Here is a 16,491-nt window from a genome sequence, read left to right on the forward strand (position 1 = left end):
GTATAAAATGCACCATTAACGTTAATTTTTTTATAATCTGCCAATTTTCAAGGAATCAAGTAAGGAACATTTTTCTTCTAATTTAGTAACAGAACATTCCAATTCTGATACTTTGTCCCATTGCAATTTCTTTTAATTCTGTACGTGACACTAACTTCCATTTCTTTTCTCCCCTACTATACATATAGCATGAAATGAACGTATCTATTCGTATTTTTATTCTCTTCTTTCACCCTCCCTACTCCTAATTTATCTTATAATTTCAATTTGCGTTAACCTCATCTCTAGTTCTAGATTCTTTCTAATTATGCTTCTAACTTCGGAGTACTGGATCCTGTAATAGAATTTCTCAATTGTTCTACATATACATATAATATATTGTAATTGCGTCCTTAATTCTAAAAATTCTTTCTTCTACCGTGTAATGTCTGAACTTTTCACATTTTTTCGGATTTAGCTGGGCATGACGCCTATCAACGCCTTCGATGCGTTCAACCTGAAACCAGGTGGCGAGTACAAGTTCCAGGTGACGCCGCGGAACCGTTATGGTTGGGGCGAGTCCGTAACTATGACGAATACCGTCAGGGTCAGCGAGACCGTCGACCTTCCGGAGTTCACGAAAATCTTGCCAGGTCAACTCAAGGTCCTCGAGGGGACGACAGTAAAATTGGAATGCCAGGCGAGTACGCTATTATTAGACGGGCCTAATTTTCTACCTTTGTTCCGGCACGTCAGTTCTAATACGTCTCACAGTACAAACACTATTTAAAGGATTATAGTCGCTCACTCGAAAAGAAGTGATCTTGGAATTTTAACCTTAGGAATTTGTTTAGTTGCACTAATAATACTTTCCTGAAATTTACACATTTGAGCACTCCAACAAATATTCAAGACATTAAGTACACATACAGTGGGTGTAGAATGTATTCGTACACCGATCAATTTCCCAAAAAGCTTTTGTGTGAAATTGTAGTTTCTTAACTTCTTTTTTTATAATCAATCATATTTTACATATTCTCGGAAGTCTCTAAGATAGATATAGTCCAAACAACATTTACTAGTTAATATAATTTGCGAAATTAACAGAAGAATGCGAAAAGTGGGTGAAAGTATAGAAGCAATAAGTATTTGTACGATTCTCATGACGAACCACCATTTACAGTAGACTTTGTAACGTAAACACATTAGTTTATTGTTCCGCCAATCAAATTTCCAGTAAAGCACTTTTAAACAGTTGTGCGAATACTTATTGCTCCAACATTTGTATCGATTAATTGTTTTTTTCTTGTTAATTTCGCAACTTACATAAATAGCTATTTTTTTGTAATCTATCTATTCTAGAGATTTCCGAGAATATGTAGAATCTCATTGTTTACAAAAAATAAGTTAATAAATTACAATTTTATACAGTTTTTTTGGAAATTGATCGGTGTACGAATACTTTCTACACCCACTCTAAGTGACTTCTTTTAAGATTAATCAACAAACAGCTATCTAATGTTTCGACCACAGTGATGTGTAATCCTCTTCAAGGATACAAAACCCTGAATTAAGAAATTAATGCATACCAACACCAAACAATGTACATACAAAATAATGATAAGATAATGAAATAATATAGTAGATGAACTTACATCGATAAATATATGAAAATAAAATTTAGAAAAAAATTAATAGTTCCACTAAAAATCATTCTTTTTGAGTATTCAACTAAATATAATTCCTTAAGATTTAGTCAGTGTTAAAAATGAACAAAGACCTTAAAAGAAGGGTGAAATTAATGAATATGTGCAATACTTTGGCAGGTTCACAGTGACTCGAAAATTGACATAAAATGGTACCGCGAGCCTGCCGATTTAGATCCAAACAATGATCCCAGATGTTTGATCTCTCATGTGGGCAACAAGTGCTCCCTTACAATCGAAAACGTTCAAGACATCGACACAGGCAGATATATTTGCGAGGCAAGCAACGTGGTTGGAAAGGTGTCATCGTTTGCTAGAGTGTCTGTCGTTAACGATCCGAAGATCATTGAAGCCGATGCTAAGCTTAGATCCAGGTAAACATGATCGATAGAAATCTATCTCTTTTACATAATGTAATAAAAATCTCAATTTAAAACAGTGGTAAATATTATACGTTACGTGCAAAATTTATACCTCCTATGTTCTTAGAATTAAACTATAAAGGTTTTCCAAAAAGGATTCAGAACTTGTTTTTTTAATAAAAGAAAACTGGTATGGAATACATCAAATTTTTACACAAATTTTAAATTGATTTTTAGACGATTAAACGTGAAAAATTATATCGTTTTAAATACCAACCATACTTTATTATTAAAAACATAAAATTTATAATCCTCTTTTTGAAAACCCCTTGATATCAAGAAATGTTTATGTCGATTCGCAGAACTTTGGAAGACGACTTGGAAGACAGTCCTCCGCAATTTACCATGAGGATTCGAGACAGAAGAGTTCAGGCGACGTATCCTGTAAGATTGACTTGCCAAGTGACAGGACACCCTACTCCGGAGGTCACGTGGTTCAAAAATGGCACGGAGATCCGTCAAGACGGTAAAGAGTGTTCCTCAAACCTATATAGAGTGAATTTTTTTTCATGCAACGATGCAATATGCACTTCTACTTGTTTCTTAAATGAAACCGTGCATTCTTTTTACATAAATCGTTTCTTTATATCATAGTGCGTCTAAAAGATTAATTCATGGCCATTGAAGATGTAACACACACACAAAGGAATCCCTCGCATTTATTATTAAAGAAATTATTTTAACCCTGTAGGGGTTCAAACGAACTACCATTACAGTTTATTTACTCTGTCATTTGTTTCTTTATATTTTTCTTTGCATTCTTGAGTTGTACAGTAATTAATGTACTCACACAATTAGTTTCTGTTTTCCCTTTTATAATTTTAAATTAGTCCATGCTCAAATCGAAACAAAACGAGCGTTTCGAAGTCGTGCCAAGCATTTTATTTGGAACGTTTTCGATCCGAAGATTTGAGGCTTAAAAGATGACAGACAGAATCACAAATCATCCTAAAAAACTGTCACAGAAGAACGTAATTTATGAGACTTTTACATCTAAAAAGACTTGCAGCTCTTTAAGTTACATAGCTCTATATTATGTCAGATTTAAATTAAATTAACTCTGCGGCGAAACTTCTAAAATTATACTCTTAAACTAATGAACAATTCATCGATATAGTAACGTTGACGTTCCTGGACATTTACTTATAATTTATACATGAAGAACGCCACGTGTTCTGGAACGAGTCGAGCTTCTACACCCTGGAGATCATTCACTCCACTCTGGAGGATTCTGGCTGTTACATGGTGACAGCGAGGAATGCGAACGGTTCGGTGTCCTGTCGCTGTATCCTCGTCGTTGACAAGGGAATTCGCGCTTACATAGCTCCGGAATTCCTGTGCGGGCTCGATGCAGCGTACACGATAAAATTGGGTGGCGATTTACGAATGACAGCACAGATAGAGGCGTACCCCAGCGTCGGTGTCGTATGGTAATTTCATTTGTTCAATAAACGATATTAAACAATTAACAATGAAATGGGGACAGGTAGAATCTAATTTTTTCCTTAATCATTTGATTTTAGAAACTACTAGTTTGCGTTACAAAGCCTTCAACAAGTAACTCTAAATTTTGACTGTTTCTTCTAAAGTTTAGAACAGAAAAGAAAAGGGAGTAGATAGATTAATATTGTTATAATATTAAATAATTCTATATAATATCATAATAAAAATGAAATTTTATGTAATTTTAGTAGAATTATTAATTCTATTCAAATTTTATGGCGAGTAAATAACTTTTAATCTAGTTGATATAATATTGCGAGCGGAGAATTAAATATAAAAATCAAAAATTCATGATTAATAAAAATGTGTAATCTGGTTGATATAACATTGCAGGCATAGGGTTAAATATAAAAATCAAATAAGTATTAGGTGGACTGGAGAGTAATGTCGTTTTTTCAATTTGAAATACTTGTTTATCACTCACTAGCTCATTGATTTTGATCGATCTGGCATTCAACATTTTTACACTAAATGGCAAAAGGCTGTTGATAACGAGGGCGATTACATAATTGATTAAAAAAAGGAATTTATTAAAAATTTCTTTGAATTTAGTGTAAAATAAACGACATTACTTTCCAGGCTACCTAATATTTATCTGTTCTTCTTTACAGTAAGTGAATAAGTTAAATTGAATAAATTTTTTATTTCCATGGCTAACGTCTTTGTAATTCTCTGGTGTAAATGTACTTTCTCCTTGGAGAGTAAATCTGTATACCTAAACAGGTGAAAAATGTTGGGTGGACATAAACCATACCTATATACCACAGTTTCTAACACAAGGGAACTGACGTAACTGACGCTTTACGTGTGGTTTTAGGCATCGGGACGGAGTCCGTCTTCGTCCAAGCAGAAGAGCAGCCATGACCTTGGATCATGATGGCACCGTCGAACTGTGCTTGGCCAGGGTCACCGAAAGGGACAGCGGTCTTTATAGTTGCACAGCTACGAACGAGGTTGGCCATGCTGAAACATCCACGAAGGTGACAATTCTTGGCACCTTGGCTCAGGGTGACGAGGCGTCTATCGAAGGACTGCCAACTGTGACAGTCGCGTCTGACATACCGTGAGTCCTGAATAATTGTCAACAGCTACTAAATTCAAACATCAAGTTGTTGAACATTATAGTTCCATACATCAACAATCATCCTCCACTTAACCCTTTCGGTTTGTTGTTTGAAAGTACACTTAGAATATGGTTGCAATAAATGCTTGAAATCATTTGTAAAAGACAGAAGATTAATTTCAATCGTATTATCATGTGTAGTAGGCATTAAATATAGATCAGTAGCAACAATCAAGGATAATTTTTGATAGAATTTCGATAGAAATAAAGTAATTATCAAGAGTTTTTAAAGGTGGTCACAATATCACTACTACGTGATTATGAACTTTTGGGAAATAAGTTATGCACTTTTGTACACATGATATCACCTATAGATCAGTAGTAACATTCAAGGACTATATTTGCAAAGATTGCCATTGATATTCAATAATTATCATGAATTTTCTGAGGCGATATCGCACTAACGACATTATGAGTGCTCGATTTATTTGACAGTTTATTAACTTTCCACGGATAAATTATCCATTTTTGTACATTCTATATAAAGTGTAGATCAATAGCAACATTGCGGACTACGCAATAATATAATTATGAATATTATTCGAAGGTAATACGCAATCATTCTAGCAAGTACTACAAAATTTCTTTTCATAAATTATTTGAGATAAAATGCTCCAAATGACTGTAATCAACAATTATTTGATTAAGAGTCAATTAAGCAAGTAGGTTTTATACATATAATTCATCTTGATACAAAAACTTGCAGATATTCGAAGGAGCCTCTCTTCGTCTCGAAACCCTTGTCCACGGAGGCGATCGAGGGTGACACTGTCATCATCTCCTGCGAGGTCGTTGGTGACCCCAAACCGGAAGTAATGTGGCTGCGCGACTTCCTCAAGGTAAAGTATACATTTTAATTAAATATAAATATGAAAAAACAACAGTAAATTGAGAAAAATTTCGTTTCGAGAAATTATACAATGTTTGTATCCTCTAAAAAATACATTTTGAATTGATAGAAGACACTTTCTACACTTTCAACCATAACTCAACAATTTTCTCGAAGAAAGAAAAATCGTCTCGCATAACAATGGGAAGACTACTGCTGATTACAAAGCTTCCTTAATTTTTTATTTCAGATGATTTAGCCATTAGATACATTTTCTACCAGTTCCTCCGAAACACATTTAATTGACTATGACTTCTACACAAATTAAAATGGACCAATTAAAATTAATATATTCATAGCTCAATCCATATACTTTTAGATAATACATAAACACTTCACAAAATTACATAACATTAGAACATAACATTACAGCATTCCTAAAACCAGCTTAATTTCCATTCCCTTAAAATGGCGTAATTCCTTTTAAATGAAGTGTCTCCTTTGCGATCAGACTTAGCGGGTGGGTGATCGCGGAGGGAACAAGAAAAAGAAAGGAAATGTTACGCAATCGGTGAAATGACGTGTCCCTAATGCCGTCCTGATCCATGATGTGGGTCAAGGTGATTGCGAAAAAGAAATGACAACGTAACATACCGGCATTATGCCCGTAAATGGGCCAGGCATTATATGCGTCGGGGAAACGTCATTGATATTGGACGGCTCTTTAAAAGGTAACAGTAAGTTACGTGAGGTTAGACACCCGGTGCCAGGAGAAAGAGAGAAATTTATTGCCCGAGCGGGAGGAAGGTCTCTGTGACAATATGATCGCTCGACGGGAATGCGTTACGCGAGTCTGACCACTGAACGGATACGACTACTAGGCGTTCTAGTCACATTCTGACTTCCGTTTCACAAGGGAAATTCGGTACCCTGAAAATTTCGATTTTTGTGAAAATTGTACACATTTGTTGGGGGACCCTGAGAGAAGTTCTGAGATATTTTTATTATCGGCTACAATTCGTTTCTTGGGGCTGAAAACACCCCTTATGATTATTTCCCTATTTATCAATATATTTCTAAAATGAGAGTTGGTATAACAAAATGACTGAAATAAAAAGGTAGTAGTTTCTTATCATTTAGTTCACTTTAAATTTAAAGATATATTGGTAAATAGGAAAACATACATGAGGGGTGTTTTCATTTCTATTCTGTATCACTTAAAATTACATATACAGGGTATCTATGTATAAGTCCGGACATACCCAGGGTGTCAATTTTACAACAAATTTCCAACAAAAAATTACTCTTAGACATTTTCTTTGGGTCGCCTTATTCTCTAGTATTTTCACTTTTACTTTTTTTCTGTGTTTTCGCCGGGCACTCTTCGGGAAAAACTTCCTCGAAGTCTCAGCTTTTGAATGGTATTATAAAAAAAATTCTACGGTGGTATTTTAGGGAGAAAATGACATTTGAATGCAGAAAAGTGGACGTTTCTAGGTGAAAATCGACATTTTTCAACAAAAATCGACTTGTCACTTTAAAATTAGCTTGACATCGGGTTTGATGTATTTTTTGATGTATTTTTTTCCCGAGTCTCCCCAATTAGGAAAAAAACTGGTTTTTTTACACCTCAAGCCTCTCCAGCTGCATGTAGAGCCTGAGTGAGAGATGAATAATAATTGTTTTTGAACATGTATCTATAGAATTTTCATTTTTAGAGACTATTTAATCAAAATCTACCTCAGTGTACCGGTAAATGATATGGAGATTGCAACACGATCGATTTCACAAAGCAAAAAGTCGATGTTTTCGGCACAGGAGATTAGATAAAAGAGTCTAAATTTGACAAAAATAATTTATTGGAAAAAAACAAATCCTTGAGGTGTAACAAAACCAGTTTTTTTCCTAATTGGGGAGAATCGGGAGTGTCACCCAAAAATATATCAAACCCGATGTCAAGCTAATTTTAAAGTGACAAGTCGATTTTTGTTGAAAAATGTCGATTTTCACCTAAAAACGTCCACTTTTCTGCATTCAAACGTCATTTTCTCCCTAAAATACCACCGTAGAATTTTTTTTAACAATACCATTCAAAAGCTGAGACTTCGAGGAAGTTTTTCCCGAGGAGTGCCCGACGAACAACTAGGTATTAAAAACCGAAAAACGGATAGAGAAAAAGTCAAATTTTTAAAAATTGTCACAATGTAAAGTTTGACCTATTTTTTCACTTATTAAACCTACGTAATAAATTTTGATTTTACATCAAGGAGATGAAAAATTTAACGCTTTTTCGAATGGTGTACTGATTTTTAAGTTTGCACTGTATTTTTATGGCCGTTTAAAGAGTGCCAAGTGGAAAACACAGAAAAAAAATTAAAAGTGAAAATACTCGAGAATAAGGCGACACAAAGAAAATATCTGAAAGTAATTTTTTGTTGGAAATTTGTTGTAGAATTGACACCCTGCGTATGTCCGGACTTACACATAGACACCCTGTATACACACTTTAATTATGAACCTATCTAGAAAGAGTCTGTCTCTTAGGACTTTTAAATTAGTCTGTATTAATTTAGACTGAGATCAACTTCTGCATACTGTTACTAGGCATACCAAAAGTTTCATTTGTTAAGTAGACAGCCGAAAACACAGTTGATAAGTTCCAGAAGATAGACATTGAATTCGAAAGCCTATAAATAGACTCCTGATAGACAAAGTGTTTAACTATAGATGTCTAAATTTTATTTAAAAACTTTTATTCGTCAATGACTAAATGAACTTATTTCAATTGAGAAGAGTTCATCTTAAATATATTAATTTGTTACTTTGTTAATTCGGGGTTTCCTTTATATACAAATCTATTCTAACAACGAAGATAGAAAGCTCAGTCGATCCCGTTATTATGAGAAACGTTTCAGATTCGATTTAAGAATATTATCACAGATGCGCCAAATTCTATTCCATTCACGTTCCTATCGATACTCATTCGTATAAACTCTTCCGAGTTTATTCCGACGATGTCACACGCAAAACGACGCGCGATGCATACCAAACAGTGGTAATTTTAAATATGTTGACGTCATTCCCATAATGGATCTTAAAATGTTATCCATTCGGCATTTAAAAGACGTTCCTAAAAACCTTCGAGAGCCAATTTGAGAATTATTCAACAGGATCCAACTTACTTTCACGACGACCTTAATTGCTTAGTGAAAATGAGACTCCCGTTAGAAAATTTGATCAAAAAAGGAAAAACGATAAACGAAAATAACCACTTTTGACGATTAACGAAATCAAATATTCGTTTATTGTTTTCCGAAATTAACTAACCAAAAATATATTCTTAAATTTTGATTATAAATGTTTTCCCATTTAAACAAATAATTAAAGTTAGGTTCATATAACTGTATCCGAACGACATGAATGGATCAAACGATGCTATTCATATACTTGAGAAGCGTCAATGTAGACACTCATAATTTTTAGGTAAGTTCTTACGATAAATTTGAAGAATGTTTACAGTTGTGTGTACTATTTGTAACGATGGTATCTTGGAACTCGTATTTCTTAAAATGAAAACGCAGACACACCTATAACAAGATAAAGGAACCTATCGTTTCCGATTACCTATTAGATAATAGATAAAAGATTAGATTTTGTGATTACTCAATGTTCTGTCAATTTACTCTCGTTGCTTGTTTCTTACCGATTAGATTTTACAACCAGGTGTTGATGGATATATTGAATGTTATGTTATAACATTAATCTTAATACTTTAAAATACATTTAAATGCCATGAAATTAATTGAATGCTTACAAATTAGTTGAAATTGTATAATATTAATGTACATGATGTAAAATTATTTTTAGTGACATAAAATTTATTTAAATTGTATAAAATTAATTGAAATGCTATAATAATTAATTACATAGTGGAAAATTAATTTAAATGGTATAAAGTTAATTTAACTCACACAAAATTAATTTAAATACCATAAAATTCATATTAATGCTATAAAATTACTTAAAATCGTCGACACCTGTTCGTTATCATGCAGTATTACTATTAATATCAATCAAGTATTCATAACAAAAATATCAACATAAAAATGAATACGAAGTACCAGAGATTTCGATACCTTCAAACACATCGTAGTAAGAACTCGTATACCAAATAGCTCGGGTCCTCGACACCTTTTCAGCAATTGATCTAAAAGTTTCTTTAAGACTGAACTTAAATTAGCGTAATTGCATGATCGCCAAAATCGATATTGTGTTTAGATAGTCTGTTCCCTACAACATTGTACGTAAAATGCTTTGGAAATCGACGATTAAACTATGCAGATTACGAGTATCAGATTAATTTCTATAATTGAGGACACATTAGTCCTATCACTAGCTAATATGTCTACACACAGACACGCGTATTAATGTCAAGTCGTAAAGGGAACCGGAAGTAGTCGGTGACCGGAAAAACGCGCGTGTATAAGGTATCCGCGTCACCCGCGAGGATATCTGCATTATCGAAAAGAGTATACAGAAGGGGCTCCCCACTTTTCCTTGCGAAGTCGGCTTTCTTCGTCGATGGATCGGTACCGCAAAAGCACGGGCGGCAAAACAGTCGCCGCGTGTCTTTGGCCAACGAATAGCCACTCCGTCCTCCGACCGATCCCTCACGATCGTCAGTTCTTGCAATCGCTCAGTGACATGGATATTTCCTATTCCGGCCAGTACGAATATTCGTTGGAAACGTCCTGACTAAAGCTGTGAATTCACTTGCTTTGATGAATCGCTGGCCCACCCTGTTTGTGCAGTGGATATAGTATATTCGATGTGGGATTCCGAAACGTAAGCGAAGAAGCAATTTTATTTAAAAGTTCTTTGTTAGAGATCTTTCGTCGGTAGGTATCCTTGAAAATATAGATGTGGAGTTTGCGTAATAATGGAAATAGATGAAATGATGTCGAAAAAGAATGTTTTGGGGTGAAGATATTTGATGAGGGATGAAAATGAAAGTGCTTTCGTAAGAGAAGTAGATATTTCGATACTTTTTATTTTTTTATGAGTTTAGGAAGTCTTCTTATTTTTATTATTATATTTTGCAATGCATAAAAACACTTTTTATTTATTTTTTAGTTATTTATGCAACCTCTTCTAATATAGGTTCCAAAATAACTAACAGTAAGCCAATATTCCATGCATAAATAGTAGAATTCTATATTTTATTATATAAATTATATTATAATAATATTTCTTTGAAGAGGCATATTTCCAAATAAAATAAAATGCTTGAAGATAATTATTAAAGAGGGTTTTCTTCTGTTCTACATTATTTTGCGAAACGCAATGATATTGTTAGAAAAATATATTAATCCTTTATTATTCTATATTTGAAATGTTCAAAAATGTAGACATTAAACATTAAAAGTGTAAGGGAAAGATATATAAATAATATAAAATACGCAAACGAACATTCGATAACCATCAATTCAATATTACAGAAAAAGTACTAGATAAACAGAAGTAGCATATATCTAATTTTTTGTAAGAGAATCATTTCCAAACATAAAAGTCTGAGAATTTGAAATCATATTGGTAAATGCAACTATGCATATAATGAAGACAAAGTATGAAGACATTAAAATTAGAATTAAATAAGGATACAATTCTGAGGTAAACAACCTCCGTATAAACAACACAAGCTACGTTATATTCTGTCAACAGAAAGAACTTTTTTCTTCCCTTATGAAAGATAGTTCAATTAAAAAAAAATTACAAATAAGAAACACTTGCGATGCTCCTCTATGAATAAATCGAAAACAAAAGCATCATTTTCATAACAGATTCTCCTTTGTCGCATATGCAAACTACATTTCGTAAAACAATGTAATAATATTAATAGCTTAATTTGGGTAAGCGTATACATTCTACACAAATTTAGCATGCGTTTCTCATACTCGTATACGCCATAAATGCACAAAATTCCCAGCCATCGCGGCTAACGTCGTTTATTAAATTTCTCATCTCATCTGACGCTCTACCCTCTTCCCTATTTGGCAGTGTGACGACCGCTCGAGTCACTTTATTGAAATATCATCGAGGCTCCAATCGGTACCCGAGATCACGGAGCCGTGATCTACGGGGGATCTACACGGCGCTCGTTAGGGTATCCGTTGAAGCTGTCGATACTTAAGCGTTAGTGTCAGCGCCAGTTCGTCGTAAAGTTGACCGAGTCAGAGTTTCCCTCTCTCGTTCCTTCCTGCAGATCCGTGAGACTCAACCAGCGAACGTGTATCCAGCTGCCAAATACGTACAAGTTTGTTGCAGCGCAGCTGCAGCTGCTAAATGGGGAAAAACGCGCGCTGATTTCGCGATGGGTGAAGATCGGTCGCTGATTCAAAACTCTGGATCGATATATTGCCCCTCCTTCTGCTTCCTGATCATCGAATTGCGATTAATTCAGAGAAGCACGAGACTAAAATTTAAAAAAAGAAATCAATGTTTGTTTTTTTTTTGCATTGCTCGAAAAATACACAATTCGAGAATGACGTGTCGAATTTTGAAAAAGAAATCTTCATAATAGCTGGAATTACAGTCTTGAGTGTGGAACACTGTTAATCGCTCAACCGCAGCCTTCTTAACTTTATCTTTACACGACATTTTTCATCTTGGTTGACAGCGTGTTGAGAGAACTCTGCGTCCAACCGATATGATCCAAGTCGCATTCTCTCCAGAAAACTTGTATCTATATCACAACGTAGCCATTTTTTTTATTATCTATTTTTCCTTTTCTTCGATAAATATGTAACATTTTTTCGTGAAATTCAGACCTTCTTTTTCCAAAGCCTACTATGTTCTAATTTTTTCCGATAGCGAAATATTCTCACGTCTCCAAAAAAATGAAGTATCTCTACATAGCCATACGTATATTTATATCTAGTTTAACAAAATGTTTGGTTATTTGATTTCAAATATGTCCTGTGGTTATAAAACTGTCAACCGAACATCACTCATCATTTTTAACTACAAATCTAGTAATGCCACGTTAATGACACCATGACACCGATTTTAACTTGTTTAAATGTCCAATGGACCTCCATGAATTTTTGACAGAAACTCTTCACGTATTTTTTTCGTAAACAATTTTTGAACAGACCTCTCTTCTTTTATCCATTAAGTGTTTTGCCGTTATCTCTATTTTTTTTTTAAATTTAAATATTTTTTAATTTTTCAATATATCTACATATAATAAACCCCTGTAATAAAGGTCGTTCCAAACTGATATTAGATGATCGCTGAACCCAGTTTCAAGCAGCAGTGGTCACCACAAAATAGATTTTCAAAAACGACTTTTACTTCGTCGTAAACAATTTTGAATTATTTTTCTTTTTAACACATTCGCGACCGACAGATATTTCACGTTTCTACTACCGAGTACGGACAAAAATAATAAAATTCTGAAGCTGCCCGTCACAAATTTGTATCGTTAGGCTGGAAATAAAAATTAAAAAATATGATCTGAAATATCAATGTTAATATTTAGTGTATAAAATAAAAAGATTTTCATAGTTTTTTCATAACCAGTAATAATATTTGAAATGACGTGAATTCACGTCGTTAACGTGTTAATATTGAGTAATGTCTTTTTATTAAGTATTGCCAATTCTATTAAAAAATATAAATTCGTTTCTCTCTTAAATCTGAAACTTTCGTAAAAATTAGACCTTTTGACTGAATATGTTCCCTTAATACACTTCGAGGTACAAGTAACTTGACTTACTGCGTTACTTTCAACGTATTCGCTTTTTTCCTATGTTTGCAATCTGTTTGACACGGGTAAATATAGATCGATATACGATGACATTGCGAGAAGTCCTTGCTGGAGCCGGCTTTGCTTCAGTTTATGGCGCCTCTCTTCCGTAACGGGAAGTGTCGTCCGCATAAATTTCATCGTAGGCGAACAGTTCTGCACCGTGACAGGTGAAAGATAGATGGGTCTCAGAAGGTCCATTATGTCACCATTCGACTTTGAACATCGGAGATCGTGAAAACTTCATTCGCGGTGTCTGCGTCGCGACAAGTCAAAGTCGAATTGAGTCTTCATCGCAGTTGCATACTCTTAACTCCTCGGGGCACGCGATTTGAAAGAACAATAAAACTCAAGCTGCACAAAAGAGCAGTGTCGACAATTTACTAATGCGTTTTAACGTTTAGAAATGTTTGTTTTCATTTATTTCACATATAGCATTAGTTCATAGCATTTTAAATATAATATTGAAGCTGATCAAAAGGTAGAGAAATTTTGAATCCACCTAAACCCAAGGGATTAAGAGACTACGACTCTTTATCGCAGAATTTAGATTTATCTGTATAAAAAAATATCGAATTTTTTATTACTTACATTTTGTAATCCAGTGTCTAATTTAACGTTGGTTACTCAAAGTATTGAATTTTTATCGGCTACAATCGAGTATAGGAACCTTTTAATTTTCGTGGGCAGTTCTGTACAGATTCTGGGCAGATTTGCTTCTTCATTTAAAATAAATCTACATACAAAACAGATCTAAGAACAGTCAATGTACACAACATACAATTTAAACATGCAAATTTAAAACGTTTTGCCTTGGGCGCCAAGATTTAATATAGATGTAATACAAGCTAGTTTATTATTTTGATAATAACAAGTGATATTAAATTTGTTGTTTTAAAAAGAAAAGTTACAATCTTCTTTTTCAATAATTCGTGACTCAAAAGGCTATACACATATCCCTTGAGTAATTGTAATCAATTTGAACTACGAGACATCTCGTAGTTGGCAATGGGTTAAGCAGTACCCATGTAGGAATATACAGTCTCCGACGGTCTCCGAACGTTTGTTTATTAAACAAAGAACCTGCTCTTTCGGTTCAAATAATGACCCAGTGATAGCGATAGTAGTTGAAGGTTAACTATTCGTGATACGACTCGAAACGATCAACAAGTACACGATATTGTTGGTGCCGCGTTCGAAACAATTGATGAGAATTCACTGTGCAATCAGGATCCTCGTTTTCGTTTCTGTCGAATCGAAAAGGGACAATCGTAGCCTTTCTTCCCATCGACCTTAATTTTCGTGGGTATAAAGAGGACGTGTCTGGCGGAGGGTCTTGCAATTAGTAACGAAAAACGGTAATATGCGTTGGCACTCGTGTCATACGAACAACGAGATCAGTCTCAAGCGATCTGTTCAACTTTCGCTCCCTATATGGACTAGAGTCCCGACGAAGACGTTTCTCATCTCACTTTTATCGCCGCCCTTACTTCTCTCTTCGTTTCTCTCTATGTAGAACGCCTCGAGTTTGAACCCCATGACCACTCTGGTAAGATCGTGGATCATCGTTTGGATAGGTGCTAGATTCCCAAGAGAAAAGAATAGTTCCAATCACTGATACGATCTTGATCTCTAAACGCAATTAAAAACGTTCGTGGAGTTCTTAATTGGAACACTTTGAAAAATATGATGGAATCTCCATTGTACGAACATCTCTGTTGTTGAAACGTTTAATCGCCCGAGGGATCTACTATCCGATTGTTTGATTTTTTGATCGGAGTGTGTTCATTTAGAGTACCTCTTTCTTTAAATCTTGATCTCTAAACGTAATGAAAAAGGTTCGTGGAGTTCTTAATTAGAATACTCTACAAAATATAATAGAATCTCCATTGTGCGAACGCCTCTGTTGTTGAAACGTTCAATCCCCTGCGGGCTCTACTTACTATCCGAATGTTTGGTCAAAGTGTGTTCATTTAGAGATACCCCTTTCTTTAACATTGATTGTTATAAGAATTCGGTATACATTAATAGAAGTACAGTGGGTGTAGAAAATATTCGTACACCGATAAATTTCCAAACAAACTGTATAAAATTGTAATTTATTAACTTATTTTTTATAAACAATGAGATTCTACATATTCTCGGAAATCTCTAGAATAGATAGATTACAAAAAATAGCTATTTATGTAAGTTACGAAATTAACAAGATAAAAACAATTAATCGATAAAAATGTTGAAGCAATAAGTATTCGCGCAACTGTTTAATTTTTAAAACTTAATTAAAAAAAAAAGAAATTTATTTCCCTTTGATTTTCCTTTGATTTTATCATTATTGTAACTCTTCTAAGCATTAAATTAACTAAATTATTAGTTATTCGAAGTGGAATCTTTTTCCATTCCTCTATTAGAGCCATTTTTAAAAGTACTTTACCGGAAATTTGATGTTTTTTACTTCGTACGGAGCAATAAACTAATGTGTTTACGTTACAAACTCTACTGTAAATGGTTCGTCATATGAACCGTACAAATACTTATTGCTTCTATACTTTTACCCACTTTTCGCATTTTTTTGTTAATTTCACAAATTATATTAACTAGTAAATGTTATTTGGATTATATCTGTCTTAGAGACTTCCGAGTCTATTAAAATAATAAAAATAATAAAAACCTCGTTCGGTAACCAATAAGGACAAGCGTCGAAATTGAGCATGATTGGGCTTGCAATTGTTCTTTAAAAAATTCTCTCTCAAACTATGCTGCGTTTCTCTTTTTTTATTCGATGGATCCGTCTACCATGAGTTTACATTCCTCATTTACGCACTCGCTCGGGTTACGTGTTATTGTTGTCAGCAATAAAAGCTGCTCTTGGTAACGCAACAGCGACTCTGGAACGCACTTTGATAAGAACAACAAAGTACGCTTCAGAACCAGATTTCTCAGTTTGAAGTGCGTTTCTCAGATCTCAGGTTGAAGTAGGCTATACTTCTATTCTTCACAAAAATAAAAATAATCATAAAGAAAATTATCGTATGTTGTAATGAGATTATGATGGAGTGTCCTATGATACCATTTTTCCTCAAAATGCATCTCTTACATCTGCAAAGTGCAACTGAATTTTTTAA

At 34.1% G+C, this 16,491-nt stretch overlaps 1 protein-coding gene across 3 annotated transcripts in view; it reads left to right on the top strand.

Annotated features, from left to right (window-relative positions):
* Positions 1 to 16,491, top strand: part of LOC128884950 (titin-like) — a 99,462-nt gene that overhangs the window by 55,799 nt on the left and 27,172 nt on the right. For all 3 annotated transcript variants that reach the window (XM_054138667.1, XM_054138670.1, XM_054138669.1), the window contains 6 exons: positions 458 to 679; positions 1,806 to 2,059; positions 2,410 to 2,573; positions 3,270 to 3,537; positions 4,428 to 4,673; positions 5,440 to 5,572. In XM_054138667.1, the coding sequence (XP_053994642.1) occupies positions 458 to 679; positions 1,806 to 2,059; positions 2,410 to 2,573; positions 3,270 to 3,537; positions 4,428 to 4,673; positions 5,440 to 5,572 (1,287 nt within the window). The remainder of the gene's footprint in view (positions 1 to 457; positions 680 to 1,805; positions 2,060 to 2,409; positions 2,574 to 3,269; positions 3,538 to 4,427; positions 4,674 to 5,439; positions 5,573 to 16,491) is intronic.

The sequence above is a fragment of the Hylaeus volcanicus genome, chromosome 2 (genome assembly GCF_026283585.1).
Source record: "Hylaeus volcanicus isolate JK05 chromosome 2, UHH_iyHylVolc1.0_haploid, whole genome shotgun sequence".
In the NCBI taxonomy this organism is placed as follows: domain Eukaryota; kingdom Metazoa; phylum Arthropoda; class Insecta; order Hymenoptera; family Colletidae; genus Hylaeus; species Hylaeus volcanicus.